At 37.2% G+C, this 18,254-nt stretch overlaps 1 protein-coding gene across 1 annotated transcript in view; it reads right to left on the bottom strand.

Annotated features, from left to right (window-relative positions):
* Positions 1 to 17,050, bottom strand: part of LOC108498076 (atrial natriuretic peptide receptor 2-like) — a 28,026-nt gene extending 10,976 nt beyond the window's left edge. The window contains exons 1-12 of the mRNA XM_017816356.1: positions 16,988 to 17,050; positions 16,347 to 16,451; positions 15,643 to 15,745; positions 13,941 to 14,086; positions 11,282 to 11,354; positions 8,907 to 9,054; positions 7,379 to 7,465; positions 6,988 to 7,131; positions 6,000 to 6,121; positions 4,221 to 4,362; positions 1,325 to 1,373; positions 298 to 402 (exon numbers count right to left, since the gene is read on the bottom strand). Coding sequence (XP_017671845.1) covers positions 298 to 402; positions 1,325 to 1,373; positions 4,221 to 4,362; positions 6,000 to 6,121; positions 6,988 to 7,131; positions 7,379 to 7,465; positions 8,907 to 9,054; positions 11,282 to 11,354; positions 13,941 to 14,086; positions 15,643 to 15,745; positions 16,347 to 16,451; positions 16,988 to 17,050 — 1,287 coding nt within the window. The remainder of the gene's footprint in view (positions 1 to 297; positions 403 to 1,324; positions 1,374 to 4,220; positions 4,363 to 5,999; positions 6,122 to 6,987; positions 7,132 to 7,378; positions 7,466 to 8,906; positions 9,055 to 11,281; positions 11,355 to 13,940; positions 14,087 to 15,642; positions 15,746 to 16,346; positions 16,452 to 16,987) is intronic.
* Positions 17,051 to 18,254: the final 1,204 nt, after the last annotated feature.

Here is an 18,254-nt window from a genome sequence, read left to right as displayed (position 1 = left end):
GCTAAATGGATATTACTGACATGAAATATGTATGGAATTCAACACTTTATAATAAAATGAAAATGCACAAAAATCAATGATTGCATATTATTACACCCTCAACTGGAGAGAACAACTGAATGTTTCATTATCACAATGACTTTTTTTAATTAAGGATATTAAATAATTCCATTGTTCCTTATTTGAGGAGTACTTCTTGATTTCTGGTTAATTTACATACTGCCATAAAAATTCTGGGACATGTCATAAATTCACTTCAGTAAAGAATCTTTGTACACAATATTATATCTTACTTACCTCTATGTAATCTGTGGGACATGGGCAAGAATTCTCAGCCTTTCCTGAAATTAATTCTGACAAAGGTGGGCACCAAAAATATTCAGCTGAATGCATACTATCTTTCTAGAGTAAAGGGGATTAAACAATGTTGAAATTAGTGGCGTGGTTTTCATGCCAGCCATTGAAATTATATTAGTATTACCATCATTACTTATATAACATCTTCCCTTATCACTTCCTGCTCTGCTTCTTTACATAAGGGTGCAAGAAAGAAAATAAAAAGGATAAAAAAGCATATAACTAGTCTAAACTGTGTCACTTTTTCTAAAAGCTTTTTCATGGCTGAAAGGCTTTAATCTCAATGTTTATATGAGATAAACAATTGAATACCTGGCAAGATATTGGGAAACATTTAAAAATCATAAGGCCTACATTGCTCTATCACAAACTATCATGATTGGAAGAATGGTAGTTTCAAGACTTCATTGTTAAAATTCTTGTTAAGCAAATTATTTCAGAGACAACATGGTTACATATCCAGACCATCTGGTTTCAATTATAAGGTGCATTTTTTTGTGTATTTGCCATTTAGCACTGATCACAAGACACATGCAAAATAGAGATTTTCCTTATGGAGAGAAGCTCATTTGCCTTTCTAGCACTCAAGATTCCACTAAAAGGGCTCTTGCATGGCAGGAAAAGGAAGAATAGAATAAAAAAGAAGATATTAGGACATATGTTCCCTCTGCACCCCTCCCTGCCACCATTAAGCCTCACAGAACTAATCAAAAGTCAGGTTTGGAGCCACATTATTTTTAGCATCTGCTCTTCTTCAAAGGTCTGAAAGGGAAGAGAGGTAGGTGTATGAGGAAGCTCTGATTGCAGTGTTCCATGGGAACTGAACTAACACCGAGAAAATCACAAGGAAAATGTGTACTCAAAAAGTAACTCAAAGGTGCAGTTACTCAAATTTTGGTTTATGTCTTCAGTAGAAACAGAATCAAAGCAGTCATGCAAATTTCACGGGTAGTTCATCTTTACTTACTGGCATAGGGTCACTTCTTGTGGCAATTTCTAGTAAAATAATGGCATAACTGCAGAATAAAAACAAAGCAAAATCTTAATGAAATAACAGTCAATGGAGTCAGTGATTTCTTCTTTCCGTGATTTCTTATTCTTCCCTGTTGTATGACTGAAAGCCCAGTATCTCAAAAGGAAGGATGGCTAAAGTGCTGCTGTGTGTACTGCTCTGGGTTTTCAGAAATCTGTTACCAAACGTTTCATAGCATTATCCTCTCACAGTTATCAAGCCCAGAGATAAAGAGTTTGAATTTGACAGATAGCAAAGCAATTTTCTCTGGAAGAATTAATGGAATCCAGAGGTGATATGTGCAGAGATGTGTACATAATCCAGTTAAACACAGAGGACTGATTTGTGCTCCAATCAAGGGGCAGGAGTAGGTTCATCGTGACCATCAGTTGGAGGATTGGCTTCTTTTCAGCACAGATCACTGTCTAAAAAATCTCCATAAAGTCAAGGATTACACAGTGCGTCCAGAATAGATATTTTATAGTAGACATGTCTGCTTGTTCCTTCTGAATTATATTTTCCTCATCATCATCTTCCTCAGTTGAACCAAGGTCAAACATATTCATCAAGGAAGAAGAATGGAAAAAGACACTAACAACTGGGTGTTAAACCTCCCCACTGAACCCACTAGAGACCTTTTAGAGCAGTGATGTCTCAGAAGCAAGCACCTCCTCCAGCCAACAGGCCTGACAAAGATGCTCGTCTCTTTATATATTGAAACAGTGTAATAATTAACCCCCTGCATGCAGCTCTGCTTGGTAACATTTATGGAGAATATTGGTTTGCAGTCTGTCGTGTTGCTAATGGTTGCTCTGTTCTGTAAGACATTCTGGTTGTATAATGAGATATGTATATCTGTCTTTCAGTCCACTTGTGGACCACCACTGGCAAGTAAAATAATAAATATAAACTATGCTGAATACTGTAGAAATTAATCTGATGAGATTTTTCTATGAATTTTGGGCTGATTTGGTAGTAGAAAGCAATATCAAACCTGGTGAGACAACAGAGCTAAAACAGATTTTAGAGGAGAATAATTAGATGATGGTAACTCTGATAAAGAAGTATTGATTCAATTCATCTTTATCAGCACTGTTCAATAAAGTCCTAACATAGTGGACATTAAGATTCACATAATGAAATCAGGGGGAGCTGATCTTGGAGAAACTGTGAGTGGTAACAGCCTCTTCAGCCCGAATCAGGAGTTGCTTTCGTGCTCCTGTTCTCATTTCCATTTTAGCCTTCCCATCTGACCAACACTTTCCCCAGAGAAGTTCAAGAGCAAGTGATTCATCTGTAAGAGCATAGTAAATTACAAGTCCCACTCCTGCAGTTTCTACTAATTTTTTATTTGGGCCTCATCTTCAGAAATATTAATGGAATTTTTGCACGGATAAAAACTGGGGATTTCAAGACTGGGTCACCGCTCCCTGGCCAGTGAGCCCACATACATGTATCAGGAAGGCTTAACCCCTGCTCATATCATCAAACACAAAATTTGTTAAAAGGCAAATTCTGAAGAATAGCCCAGATAAGAAGATTTTTTTTAATCATACAGGGTACATCTTTATCTTCACTGTCTCCATGTTGATCTTCTCCCTCTTCTGATTTTATCTCTTACTATTTTATTTTTTTTCTACCAAGAAAGGATCAAGTGCAGTACCACAAGAGTAGATCTGGATTTTGCAAATACACAGATTGACAGCAAGATAGATTCATTGAGTCTGTCAAAAGTTCATTGTAGTCATGTATGACATGAGTAAAGCAGATCTTAAGACTACTTTAAGGGGAATCCTTGGCAAGAAATGCTTTCAGGAGGCCAAGTTGCCTGCAAAGTCAAGTAACAATATCATTTCCAAACAGGAGCAAAGCGAGAACAGAAAAGACTAGGAAACATTTTTGTGGCAATGATAAACTGGAATGTATGAGACAACCCTAAAATTATTGTTTAGTTGGAGCACAGTACTTTCTAACACCACTCCATACTGAAAAAATACAGACTGACCCAGGATGAATGACGGTAGCCAGAAATACCAACACAATCTCAAACTACCTTAGCTGAACCATTTTCAAGCAAATTCTCAGGTTGTATTTAAGCCTATAGACATAAATACTACTGTGATCTCAAATTCTTGCATAGGTAACCTGACAGAATGGATTAAAATTAATAGTGTTCTAGCACATTTAATATGCATACACTTGTTTACAACTGTAATCCCACTTATCTGAAAAGTGGTTGTATAGAAGCTATCCACCACTGGCAGGGCTAAACTTGATTGCCAAATAAGCCATTGGAAAATGCTATTCTATAAAAGCTTTCAAAAGGAAAGGGATGAAGCTATTCACTAGTGCATCTATTCTTCTTCTGACCTTTACTTTTTCCTCTGTAAACCAAAAATGTCACTGTGTATATGCAGCAAATAATGTATAGACATTAATTATGAAATTATGGGATGCATACGTTTATTGTGACATCCTGGAACATTGGTTCTACTAACTTTTAAAGTATTGACATTATTGAAAATAATCCACCTTCTCGTAAGAAACAGCAACAGAAAAAATGGATGGATAGATAGTAGCACATCTTTATGCCTTTTTATCTACCAGTCTAGAGTGACTCCTTATAATTCATTTGGCAAACTTTCCATTTATATTCAGTGAATGCAGTATTTGGTTATCTACCTTGAAAGAGAAGATCCTATGTTATCTGTGCTATTTTCTATTCCAGGACCAATCTTCTAAAAACTACAATCAAACATATACTTGGAGTGACAACAGAATTATACTGAGCTTAATTGTCATTTAAACATACTCGAGATTACTAAGTGCAAGATCAGGAAAACTTAACTACCTGTAGACATCTGTCATAGAATTGGGTTCAAACTCCGAAAGTGAATGTATTTCAGGAGCTGTGTAAATCTCTATCAAATGCTGCTGGCATGAGCTTGATCCCTCAGGAGAATCTTCTTTTCTGTATGACTGCAAACCATAATCTAGCATGAAAGAAAACAGGGAACAAACTATTCGGTGGGTACTTATCTGAAACGCATGCAATAGTAGACAGTAACATAACTAGTCTAAAGGAATTAGTTTTCCCTATTTTAAATACACATGTTAGTCTAGAAATAGTGTGGTTTTGGTGGTCTTGCCTCCCTAAACAATTGCAAATATAGCGACTGGAAACCAAATATATAGGTAGGACTGCATAACAGCAGGGAAGTTGAACTATGTAACCTCCTCCAATCAGAATTATTTTATGATTTTATCAAATTATATTCAGATAATAGTCTCACCTCAGTGCAAGAGTTAGCCTGTAAATGCAGGTTTTTGTTCTACCTTGTGCCTTGATACTTATCTCTGGTGGCAGGTTGCTAAAGTAATTATTAGTTAGACAGACTAACGACTGAAAAGCAGATGGTGGGTGTTACTTGCACACCACTAGCATCAGAACAAAGGCAGCATAGATGTGAAACATCTCTCCATCTATATTTCTAGCCTAATATAGAAGGGATGCTCAGCATATGACTCAGAATCGGTGAGAAGGAAAAAAAAAACAACCAACTTCATTTTTCTTTCTTACGTAAACAGCACTCTGCTGTGTATGGGAAGGTTGGATGCAGATGTCTCCTTTTATCTGGAGTGACCTCTAAATAAGATGGTCTTAGAGATTAGTTCTTTATGTTGGAGGTAATTTTTCAAATAGCTCCCACATTCATTATTTGTGATGTTGGTTTGATATTATCACATCCAGATAAGCCATGAAAATTTGAAATTGCTACAGTGGAACTATATAACTTCTGAATGATTTCACAGGGATTCTATTTAACTGAGATGAGCTGTGCTAAGGTGATGTAGCTGATGTAATCCAACTAAGTCTATTTTTTATGCTTTTCTCAAGAACAGGCTTTAAGCAGAGCAGGCAGTTCTGAAGGCAGTAGAATACTGAACAACTTGGAAAAGCAGGCCTGTCCCTGTGTGGAAGCCTTAGTCATAGGATATTCCATTAAAAAACAAATCTGTTGCTGCTTCTTTTAGGATGGCTATGGGTTAGAGGGTGTAAAAACTTTGGAGAGAAAGTAGAAGAGATGATCATTGCCTTAATTTGCCTTGGCAGCTGCAAACTAAACTAGACTCTTCAGTGGCATTCCTGCTTCCACAGGCTGCCTTCCTGTTCCAGGAGCAGACTGGAACTGTAGCTCTGTCTCTGGGAGAATACTATTCAGTTTTGTGTAAAGGACTGAAAAGCTCTGAATGAGTCTATTTTTCTCCATGAAACTGCATTGTGTTTACCAATCAGTCAACATTACTACACATCTTTGTCCATGGCTCAGGTTTTCTCACTGTATCAAAACTGAGAATGAGGCAGAGTTTCTCCTCAGACTGATGCTGATAAACTCCATCCTTTGTGCAGTCTGATGAATGCATCAGTGACACATATTAATTCACTTTACTTGATAATATAACATGAAACTTGCTTTAGCACAGGCCACTTCTACTGAAGTCTGGTACAGTTGGCAATTCCACATGAAACATCAGCATGAAGCACTTGGAAAGAGTGTTGAGTGTGAAATCTATACACATTAGTGGGTTAGCAGACAGTTTTGAAATTTTTTTCTTATCTACTTTTTACCTGCAATTTTGCAAACCCACCGGTCATCTATCACACAGTTATTAGACTTCAACCGTCCATGATACATTTTGTGGTGGTGAAGATAAGCCATTCCTTGTGCAATATCAGTAGCAAAAGAAAACCTGAAAGATAAAAGTCAGTAAGCTGATATTTCCACTAAACTTTCAGTCAAGAGTGGCTCCAAAGCCTACTGAATTTTACAGAAACACACCTTATAGCTTTCAATTTGTGTTCCCATGCTCAGTTTTCCAAAATATTTAAGGTGGGTGGCTGAAAGCCCTTAACTCCCACTCACTTATGTGAGCCTGCAGGCCTTTAGCCTCTATTAAGACAGCCGAGTTTCTTCTAGAAATTGCCAGTACTTTTGTATCCTTGGGAGCGTTTTCAAATGTTTACAAGAGAAACAATTTTATTAGCTTCCTCACTTTGTTTGGAAGTTTTCTTTCCTCAAAATCTTTTTCTTTGCTGAAGGCAAACATAAAGCAGAAGCAGAAAGGGTGTGACAAGAAGATCAATTTCAAAAAACAATGTCATTGCCTTTGTGGAAGTTTCATCAACAATATGAGCTCATTCTCTCTGTTGGTAGGTATAATAAAGCATTTGTAAATATGCTAACCAGGTAATCAATATGTCTTCATAAACAAAGGTGCAGTGATTTTTAGTTAAATAGGGATGCTCAAGATATTTGGGAACAAAATTAAGTTTCACGGGAAAAAAGGTTTTAAAGCAGTTTCTGCAGGTCTCTCTAGGCAAGAGTTGAAAAGTCTTTGCCTTAGCATGACCAGCACTAAACATATGATTTATCAAAAAAAATGGAAGACAAGTTGGACTGAATATTTGAATTTGCTTGCTTGCTTGCTTCTTCATTCTCTCCATATCACAGTACAGGCTTCTCTCTCCAAGAACATCATCTAAAATTTAACATCTTTCCCTAAACAGCATATATCACAGTATGCCTCATTTAACTTCTCAAAACTTTGTTTCCTACCTGAAACCCCAGTTCAAAGGAATGTCTTCATTGAAGAGCACATCACTCAGGCTTCCCTTGGGGCAGTACTCCGTGACAATGGCAACATTTGGGACTTCTATACAACCTCCAATGAATTTGCAGAGATTGGGATGGTCAAGTTCCCTGTGAAATTCAACAGAAATCACGACATAATGGCAATTTTCATGAATGTGCCTCCTCCTTTTTATACGGTAGATGCAAAGTGCCTTGTCTTACAATGTAGAGAAAAAAGTAAGACGGGAATAAGGAGATTTTGATCTGGTGTTAAACCAAAATTTGAAAGAAAGAGGAATGTGAATTTATGGTCACATTTTAAACCCAAAAGAACCAGTCAGAAAAGGAATAACACTATTCAGATTTCACTTCTTACCTCACTTGCTTTACTTCTTTACGTATGGATCTAGACAATGTGAATGCTTTCTTCATTATTTTCTTTATGGCCACTGTTCTACCATCACTGAAACAGAATGAAATGCTATTCATAGAGTTTTAGACCAAATTCCTAAGCCAGCAATACTACAAAAATGGACAAGATATACTTTCCAGAGTGGAACAGTTTCATACAATTAGAGATGAGGCAGAGAATTTAAGCATTTCCATATGTGCTTGTAAATCTGAATCTATGACAGCTGACAGGACCCTGTTTCTACTGACAAAGGAAGAATTAGTGATTGCATTCAAGCAATCTTGATCTGTGAACAACATTCGGATTGTGAGCTTTAAGGTCAGTTGAGGCAGATCAGTGATGGAGTAGCAGCAAAGGAAGTGTCAGAGAGAGAGAAACACATATAGCCACATCCCTCCTTATCCATGACTTCTGGCTACCATTCTGTAGATCCCTCACTGACATTTCACATACTTCTGTCCTCATGGGGCTAAGCATTCTCAGCAATGAAGCAGCTGAGTTTGATAGACAACAAAGCAATTTTCCCTGTTAAAAGAATCCAATGGAGACACCTGCAGGAATTTAAGTGATACCCACCATATAAATACAGAATATGGGGTCTGTGGTGTAGCAGCTGTAGGTGCTTTGCCAATGAGACTGAATGCCCCATTCTTACCTTTTTCACCCTTGCTGAATATTTTTAACCTTGAGGCATCTGAGGAAAATGATAATGACAATGATGATGAAAATGTCACCATTCAGAAAGAAGAAGCAAAAATGCCTAATATAAAAGATCAGTGCTACATCACAGTGTTACATCAGTGAAGTGGCTGTGATTTTCCACAATCTATGCTGAAAAAGCAGCTGTTCCCCCAGCCAATGATCCTAAGTAAGCTTCTTTATCCTGCAAAGCACAGATCTTGCCCTACATGTTCCAATGGTAGGTATTGCTTCCATCTTTGCACGTGTTCCCCTCCTACCCCTTATTTATACTACTTTTATGTGAAAAATTGCTTTCTGGATAGCAAGATATACCTATACCATCTGTCTACATAGATGTGCACCCTTATAATTTGATCCAGAGGTGAAATGCTCTGAACATTCAGTCACATTAGCTGGTTTAAGGACAAGATTTCTAACATGCTGCTGTAAAGGGTGCCACTCTTTAGTGCAGAGAACCTAGCTGTGCTCTGCCTGCATTTTAGAAAAAGGGCTTCACAAAAACCTTGGTTCCAAATATGTCTGAACAGCAAGGACCATTCTTTAGCAGACTGTAGTCCCTAAGAGAAAAGGAGAAACGAAAGACAAACCAGAAGCCTGGCATATAAAATATTCCACAGCCAATATTTGGTACGGAAGTCAGATGATGATCTTAACTTACCGGACTTGGCCTAACAAGAAAAATTCAAGCTTTTTTACTCCCTATTCAACAGTAAAGTGGCAAGAACCAGAAATTCAAGGTGGAATTGTAATACAGTAGGCACTGAAGTAAATTAGTAATATATTGACTTACTATCTCCCAGTCTGGGTGAAGTATTGTTTCCTGGACATGTTGGCAGCTGCTGTGCAGGAGCTCAGAGCAGTGATACAGCTGACGTTGGAGACACTGGGTGCTGGGGGAGCACTCATCATGCTTCCTGTTACTGTCCGCATGACATGATCTAAACGGGATGTGAGATGAGAAAAGTCACCTGAAGATGCCTATTATTCCACAGGCAGAGACTCCAGAGGCAAACAAATAAAGGAAATTCTCCAAATCTTTACATCTCAGCTGCTCTTGTTAACACTTAAGACAGAAAACCATTGCCTGGGATGTGACTGCTACATAAAAAGTAAAAAAGTTCCAAAGATGATTCATTGCCAGAGATCTTTCTCACTAATCTTCAGGATCTGATGCAATTTTTACTTCTCTACCCCTGACATGATTAGCCCTTGCTGCTACATAGATGCTGAGGACAGAACCCAGGGAAGGAGAGCAAGCCCTGTGCTATACTTTAACAAGTCTATTTGGAGCTCCTAGAAGACTGTAAAGTACAGGAATGTGGGAAGTGATTCTGACACCAGACTGAAGTCAGAGAAGAGCAACAATGCAGAAAAAAATACACAGTGATCTCAATGTATGTTTTTTAATCTCTGTTGACCAGCTCAAGGTGACAAAGGTACTTCAAAACAAATTCAATAATTACATATTGTGTAACCATGTCCAATTAAAATCCAGATTTAGCCAAATAGTCTCAGAAATGCTGAGAGCTCTCAAGTCTGGTAGAAATATCCAATAAAGTGCTGCTGAGAAAGTTCAGCATCTCAGCTTGGATTAGAACTGCCATGTTCCCACACCACAGTATTATCCATATGCAGGTCAAAATTGCATTGACATTTTAAGTCTTTCTACGGCATTCCACCCAGAAATATATTAGAAATCCCTGAGATGGCTTTGAGAATAAGAGTGTGTATATAAGAGTGTACATCTATGTCTCTATATGTGGTGCAAAGCAACAAAAAGAGAAGTTATCTTGAAAAAATAAGGCTAATTTTTCATTTTACAGGCTACATACCCTGGGTAGAACACTGATGATCTGTTTCCATTTAGATAACTGTGCATTTCAGGCTACAGTGGGTAGCTCTGAACAGCTATATCCAGAGAAGACATACTGGCTGTTACTAAATCTCATAATGTTATCAGTCCCCATTAAGTTGTTAATTATCACTCCTAGGTCTTAAACAATATTGTTGCTTTGCAGGTTTCTCTCCAAGAAAGCTTGTCTTTCTTCTTTGATTTTTCAAACTAATTTTTAATGTGTTATTTTTTGGTCATGCTTCTAGTTTCTCTGAGTCTCTTTTTAATGTTTCTCCTCATGTGTGATGTTTATGACATTTTCTGATTCACTATTAGCTGAAAATTTGGTCTTGTTACATTTGCTATATTGAAAGACACTTTCCTCCATTTCTGTATTCACAAATCTGGATTTAAATTCATTTTGATTTATGTAATCAAATTAATTCCTAAGCCAAAATTTCTTATTACAGCAAAAAGAATATCATATCAAAGCTATACAAAAATTAAGGCTGAAAGCATCCCTACTATATATTATCACAAGAACATCTTGACACTAGCAACACAATAACATAACACAGATAAAGCAGACATCTGCTTAGCAGTTCCTCACAGACACAAACAGTGAGAGAGTGTGCATCAGTACAGGCCTACAAACTTCAGCAGATTTCTTCAGATTTACCCTTTCTGAAGATCTAGGTACTGTTTTCCTTCTGAATGCTAAATCATGAAACAGCAAAGTAAATAATCTACGCCTATTTTAAGAGTAGCACAGTAAAGCATATAATAAGATCTGAATTTATTCTTAATTTATTTAATTAGAACTCATTAAATCATAACTTATAGTCAGAAGATAAAATAGGAAAAAACCCATTGGCCACAATGAATTACTTTTTGCAGCGAGTCTGTCACAGATAGCATACACTGAGAGAAATTATGATCGTGTTATATCATAATATATCGTGCAATTCAGGGGCAACTTAGAGACCAATTATACAGAATGATACACTCAGTGAAGTAATTGTAATTTATTTTGTCCAAGTTCAGAAGTTGTCTGTTTATTTTGGCATAGGCTTGTCTTTTTCAATTGACAAATCAATGTAAATAAAAGGAAGGAAACTATTTAAAATAACTTTGACATCTGAAGCTTTAAGAAAGAAACATATCAGTGACCAGCTCACAGAGGTAACAGGGATGAAACATTGGATATGTCTTTCACAGATTGGTTCACTTTTTGTAAGACCCTTGAAATGTAAAAATCTACTTATAATGGAGATTATTTCTCAAAATTATGAAAGAAACTGATCACAGTATCAAAATGACAAGTTACTAACCTTGTTTGATGCAGGTGAAATCTATAATCCAACTTTCATCCCAAAGCATCTTTTGTTTCTGATATTGAAACCACTACAAAAATAAATCAAATTCATTCCTAATATAGCCCCAATGCCTTTGAAGAAATTGAACCAGAGATTATTCTTATAAAATATGAAAGTGTATAAGTATCCAAACCAAATCTGATATTTAAACATTCAACATACATCTTATGAGTAACGTTTGAACCAAATGTATTAATAAGAGGCTTAGAAGAAAACAGCACATAATAAATATATTAAACACTGTACAGTCTATATTCTAAAAGTAATTACGTGCCATATTTTGCATTGGCTATAAACTCTCCATTATTATCAATGTTTATGCATTTATATTTCAGCCTGGACATCAAACGAGTGGTTCACATCCCCTCATGTCATGGACATGTGTTATGCTGTGTAAGTGTATGACAAGAACACAATACATCCCAACTCCAAGCCCCCAGCCTACAAATTAGGCCATATTATATCAAGTACTCTAGCATAAAGAGTATTAGGTAGGGAATCTCTGGCTACTTGAAGCATCAGTGAAGAAGGCATTGATCTAATAGCTGATTTTTTGTAGAGCTGATGTGAAAAACTAATATACAAAGTATAAATACATGATTTCAAATGAGCACCAGTTTAAATTATACAGTTTTAATGGTTGCAGTCAATGCTAAAATGTCAAATCAAAGCAGCGTTTTACCATCATTATAGCATTTCCTAGAGAGTGGAATTATACTAGGAATGATGCATGTTTTCTCTGAAACAGGTGACAAGTTCATACACAAGGAACATGATGTGAAAATTGTATCAACATAATTGGGAGAAATTCGTGGCAAATATAGAGCCCATTAAATCAAATTATTTTATCCCATTTATTTCAAAAGATTTTTGAGGAAAGAAACCTACTTTTATCTTGTAGAGGTATGACTGTACAAAGACTTATTACCAGGAAGTGACTATTAGGCTTGCTATAGACACTTGATATCAAACGAATATCAAACTTGATATCAAACGAATCCTTTCTTCTACTTGAGTGATTAAAGAAGGCATTAGTTTCCAGATGGTTCTTTCTACATTTTATGAGTAACCGAATTGGATAAAATAATCTTTCCTAGCTTGCTACAATAAAACCAATAAAACTTTTTTTAAAAAAAGATGCTGTTATTGAAGAAGTTATCATTACATCATTCCCATATCATTATACATATAGGAATATGTATACAGAAATGCAAGAAGAAAAAATACAAACTCAAAACCTGCAGAAAAATAGCAGAAATAATAGCTAAATTTTGCTACCAGACATTTAAAGAAGCCTATGCAAGGCCAAGAAACTGGATTGCTCTTTCTAAAATGCAAATGCCTGTTATTTAAAACCTTTCGAAATTCTCATCTGTCCAATTACACATTTCTGTCAGATCGTATGATTTCACGGGACAGTTACCATAAAGTCATTGTCACAACTTTTTTGTGAACTATAAATACTCAAATAGTTCTCAACATTGCTTCTGTTCCTAACTCACAAAGCCACAGAGTGAGGCACAGAATAGAGAAAAAAATCTTATTGCGATTCAGGCATCCCTTAGTACCTCAATTTGTGGACCATCAGCCTTCTCCTGCTCACTCCCTCTCAGTGTAGTTGCCTACTGCAACTGCAGCACAAGATAGAAAGAGAAGGAATTCTTGAGGAAAGAGTAGCTTATTGTTTTACAGGATTTATGGGCCAAGCTCCAAACAAATTATCTGCAGGTACATAATCACTATAATGACTCTAAAACTGCCATAATCACCTGTTAAATCTTTGTTAAGAAAATCATAAATGTATTTTTTTCCAAGACGCAGACACATAAAGGTTATAGATCATCTTTCCCAGAAGCACTGTGAAGTAATAAGCCATAATACCATGCTGTCTCCTATTTATATAGACTTTTTTATTCAAAGACACACAAAACTGCTTCTCGATTACTCATACATTCCTCATTCCCTTTTTGCTTTTCCTTCATGAGTCTGTTATAATAATTGATAACCACTATGCAAAATTAATCCCTTTGAACTGAACCAAGCTGGTTCAGCTACACTAAGAAAATGAACCTATTAAAAAAACCCAGCCAACCAAAACAGAAAAAAAAAAAGATTCTCTTCCCATGATTTCTTTTGAGAATATCTCAAGTTGAATGTTTTGCATTACAAGTTGTATTTGGACTCTGAGATTTAATGGCCCCTGAAGGATCTAGTCCCCTAATGAATTTACCTAAATTGTTTTTTAATAGTTTTATAGTTCTGGCCTCCATAGGACTTTTTAGCAGTTAATTTTGTAACAGAGTTTTATTCTGAGTGAAAGGTACCCTTACTTTTCTGGCATCCCCTACTTCCCATTTTGAAAAACCTCTTCCTCTTTTACAATGACATATCCACCCCGCTGTAGTCTTCTCTCTACAGAATGAAAATTCTAACACAATGAGACTTCTCTTACAAAGAAACCTTAATAGTTTTTTTTCCCTTCTTTCTCCTTTCTTTCACAGCACAGAGGTTCTGGATGAAGAAGTTCTATCCCTCTACTAAGAGAGAGCTCCACTCTATCCAATAAAATCATGGAAGCAAGAGAAAAATAGAAGAGGAGAGAAAGGATACTTACCATGACTGTCAAAATGAAGCCAGTGCAGACTAAACATATTGGTAAGGCAATTGCTATCCTGGCATCAGCAGAAAGTGGGCATTCCCCACAGTCTGCTGGACAGATAGAACAGCCTTCCTCTTCCTCACAAAAGCCATCTCCACAGACTGATTAAAAAAGGAAACATGTATCAGAATATTTTAAGGCAGTTTTATCCATTTATGAGGTAGTATCCTGATCTAAACACATGGTTCTTGAGCTAGGAAACCTCAGAGTGCCAGAAATAATAGTTTTTGAAGAATTCAGAGATATCATCTCAGCAGCTGAAAGAGCAATCTGAATTTCTGAAGTGATGCAGGATCTCTTTGATCAGATTAAATGTTAATTACATCAGAGGCTTTGACATATTTTGTGTATAAAACACTTCATCACTACTACTGTGTTTTTCATTGTTCATATGGAGTTTTTCTCTGAAACACAAAGTTCTTCAAGGCAGGCATTTCCTTTTTTATTTTTGTACTTAATCCAGCCCTTGTGATCCCCAGAAGCCAGTGACCCTTATTCAGCAGCAGAATACACTGGAAACTGCAGAAAGAAATCTTACAAGGATTTCTTTTACTCCAAGATCTTTTATAAATCATCCACAGCATCTGATGGGATGTAAAACAGAAGCCCTGAAGGACAAAATTCCTTCTCCCATGTCCTGAATGGTCTTTCAGTTTTACCTCTCTGACTAAACTAATATCATGCTGTACTTCAGCCTTGTGAGATGAGCTCAATGTAATAATGTCAATATGTACTTTTTTTAAAAAAAAAAAGCCTTAACAAAACAAAATCCACTGCTCAGTAATAATTCTGTCTCAGCCCCATTAATTCCAGTATAATGCCAGGATAATAACAGAAGTCACTTTCTGTCTGAGGGGAGCTGCATTTTTAACATTTCTTTTCTGATAAAGTGTAAGTTTCCTGGAAAACTCAGCTACTGTTGCCTTGAAATGGATAGAAAATTCTATAGCTAAATACTTCCATTCACACTGGAGTTGCTTCAGTCCTTTTTATTTTTCCATAACACTGGGAAATATATTCTCAGATTTCCAGAAGAGTAGCTGAAAAGTACTGTGATGACATTCCTATCTTAAACAATATTTTTCTTCAGGTCGTGTGTTTAACTTATTTAACAAAGTCCAATTTTTAAATTTTACATTGCTAAGAGAATTGCTACAGTTATTTCTTCTTCCCTTCATACAGCTATACTAAAGTTAATGAAAGACTGATGCCTTTGGGAGTAATTTTATTTTTATGTGAAAAAGAGAACCAATACGGATTTCTACCAATCCAATTTGCTTAAGGCTTGTCTGCTCCTCTTCAGATGAAGAGTGTTCAGATTCTCAGAACATTTTTTAGAAGAATATTCTCACATCCCCATGAACTGCAGACAAGCCTTGTAGTACCTGAAGCCATTGATCATGCTATTTGATCATCACCTTACTTATTTGACAAGAGTGGCTTTCTGCTGTTCTAGATTAATACAAGTTAGAAGCTCAAACACTTTTTTGGATGTTCAGTATTATGTGAAGAAGAATTTCAGAAAGACATTTGTGTATTTTCAATGCTAAGTTGCGGTAGGAGGTACTTTTGCTCTTGGTTACCATACATGAATAATAAAAGCATTCAGATTTGCAGTCAGTAAGCAGTTCCCTCACATTTTCCTTTTATATCATACCTACTGCAGGAAGGACTGTGGTTTTTGCTTCCAGAGCAGCTTGCATTTTCCCAACTCGGATGTGTGCAATGAGAGAAGTCACACCCACATGAACTAAAACAACCTGCCAAACAAGTGAACAAAGCAGCAAGCATCAAAGTTTCTCTTGCATACACTAGGCTTTACAATAAGAACTGCCCAGTTGTGATGACCTTCAAAAGAATTTGTGCATGTTTTTCAGAATCAGGAAGGGCAGGTGTCCTTCACTGTGTGGGCAAAATGGAGGAGAAGAGACAGCTCTTATGAGAAAGGCAGATCTGAGTGCCCTCCTGGCGTGTATTCTTTTCACCAAGCAGGGCTACTAGGCCTGTGCATTCTGCCATGTCTGCTTCTCTGTTATTTCTGCCAGGCAGAAACCCCATAATGATCATATGAACCTGCATTACCGTCCAGTCAGTAGTGCAGTATATTGTTAGTGTTGGCCTTAAATGGACTCATTTTCCTCCCATCCCCATTGCTTCCACCAACTACATAAGGCATAAAACTGATGCTTTCAAGTCAAGTCAGTTGGGAATGGATATTACTCAGCTATATGCATCATTTACACACATAACACATAAATAAATGGTTGGGGAGCGTATACATGAAGTGCTTTAAATTACTAGCAAGTAAGCTCCGAAAAGAGCAAACCAGGTAAAATGCTATATGCAATAAATATAGTTTACCTTGGCAGTCCAGTTTCTTTGGCTCATTTTTCCAGCAGTAGACAAAGTGTGAGTAAATATCTGACCATCATCTGGGATCCATGGACCACAAATTCCTCCTTTACCCTTTAGTAGACATATTGCTTATGTCAGTAAAGTACAACACACTGGAAGTCCTAGTTCCTCTCTTTTACCTTCTCAAAATTACTTATGCTCTCTAACAGCAAATAAAGTGATATTTTATAGATAATTAATATGCCAAAACACAAGCAACACTGTTCTGTGACAAAATAAAAGATAAAATAAGAGACAAGCAATTGTTCCCATACTGAGTTAAAATGTCACAAATATTGTTACCTTTTAAAATACATGATCCCCCGTAGTGTACTCACAGAATGAGTAACCCTATGAAGCTAATTCACTTTTTCAGAAATTGCTGTATTAGAACCAGAGTCATATCCCACTTTTAATATTTTTCTCAAGGGGTTTTATTGAAGTTTTACTTTTAATATAGCAGCTTTTTTTTCCCTTTTCTTTAGCGAGGAAGTGAAGCACCTTTTCATTGTCTGTTTGCACAGCATTTCTCAGTAAAACCATTTAAGATGTAAATCTACAACTGCAATCATGGAGGACTATTTTGGCTGTGTGGTGGTTTGAAAAACCTTTTCTCTGAGGTAGTAATAGTTTGCCCCACTGATAGTACTGGACCAATCAAAAGTCCACATGCGCCCTACAGAAATTACATACCCACAGAAACGGAAGAGAAGGTAGTGAAGATAGTTTAGGAGGTAGGAAGCCATGATCTGAGCCAAGAAGAAGCAGGAGGCCAGTGAGCCCCTCTGGGAACCAAGGCCCCCCAGGCCCCAGCCGAGGCTACGGGAGACCCGGTATAGTGTCAAAGCTGGACCAGGTCCCGTAATCAAGAGCTGGAAGAGTTTCCTTACTGTCAGCAGCAGCAGAAGACATTGACAAGCGGCAGCAGAGCAGTCCTGAACAGAGACAGCGATGGCTAAAAGCCAAAAAGATAGCCAGTAGCAGCGAGATAATGTGAAGCCGGCTGAAAGACACAGAGATGTTCCTGTAGGAGGGAGAGCTGGCAACAAAACAGAGGTAAACTCAACAGAGTTGGTTTGGGGTAAGACTGTAATACTTTCTCAAAACCCAGAGACTTCCTGAAGAGGGGTGGACTTCCAAACCCCTAGGGAGTCCCGAAATGCAGCAGCAGCTAGAGAGAGGGAGAACGGAGCTGAAAACCCAGAGTTGTCCTGACAGCTGATCCAGGACGGAATGCGGAGGAGGTGGTCGTGCCCTCTGCTGCTGCTGTTGCTGTTTCTATCAAGCTGTTGAGCTGGGACAGAGCAAAAGAGCATTGGTAAGACTGAACTGAAAGCTACCTTCAGTGTTCTAACCCAAGAGGAGTGAAGATCTGCAAGGAAATCCCCTGAAGGCTTGGGTTCAGGGTTGGAATTTCCACACAGGAAGAACCAAAATCCTGACTGCCATACTTAAATCTGCTGCCTTGGAAAAAATGGAGGACACTAACCAGTGCCACAAGAAAACTGAAACGAAGGAACTGTGGCCTGAGAAGTGACAGAAAGACTTTTCTCTTTTCTTCTTGGACTTTTATTGAAGAAAAGGAGAAATTTAATTTAATGTAAATATATATGTAGATGTAAATAAACCTTTCTAAATATTTTCCCCTTCCCTCAATAACGAATGGTTGTGTTTTGTCTGAAAACTCTCCACATGGGGTGAAAAAGATATCAAGTCCATACCATCACTAAACCCTCTCACAGGGTTAAACTGTGGGAGGGGGGCTTGAACTTAGAAATTAGATTCTTGGGAGTTTCAAACCACCACAGGCTGTCAAAGATTTTTGGTTTTTTGAAAGGATTCAATCTGTCTCCTATCTCCAGGTATTTCTTCAGG

Source organism: Lepidothrix coronata, unplaced genomic scaffold (genome assembly GCF_001604755.1).
Source record: "Lepidothrix coronata isolate B3197 unplaced genomic scaffold, Lepidothrix_coronata-1.0 Scaffold55, whole genome shotgun sequence".
NCBI classification, from domain to species: Eukaryota; Metazoa; Chordata; class Aves; order Passeriformes; family Pipridae; genus Lepidothrix; species Lepidothrix coronata.
This window is presented reverse-complemented; position numbering and strand designations above follow the sequence as displayed.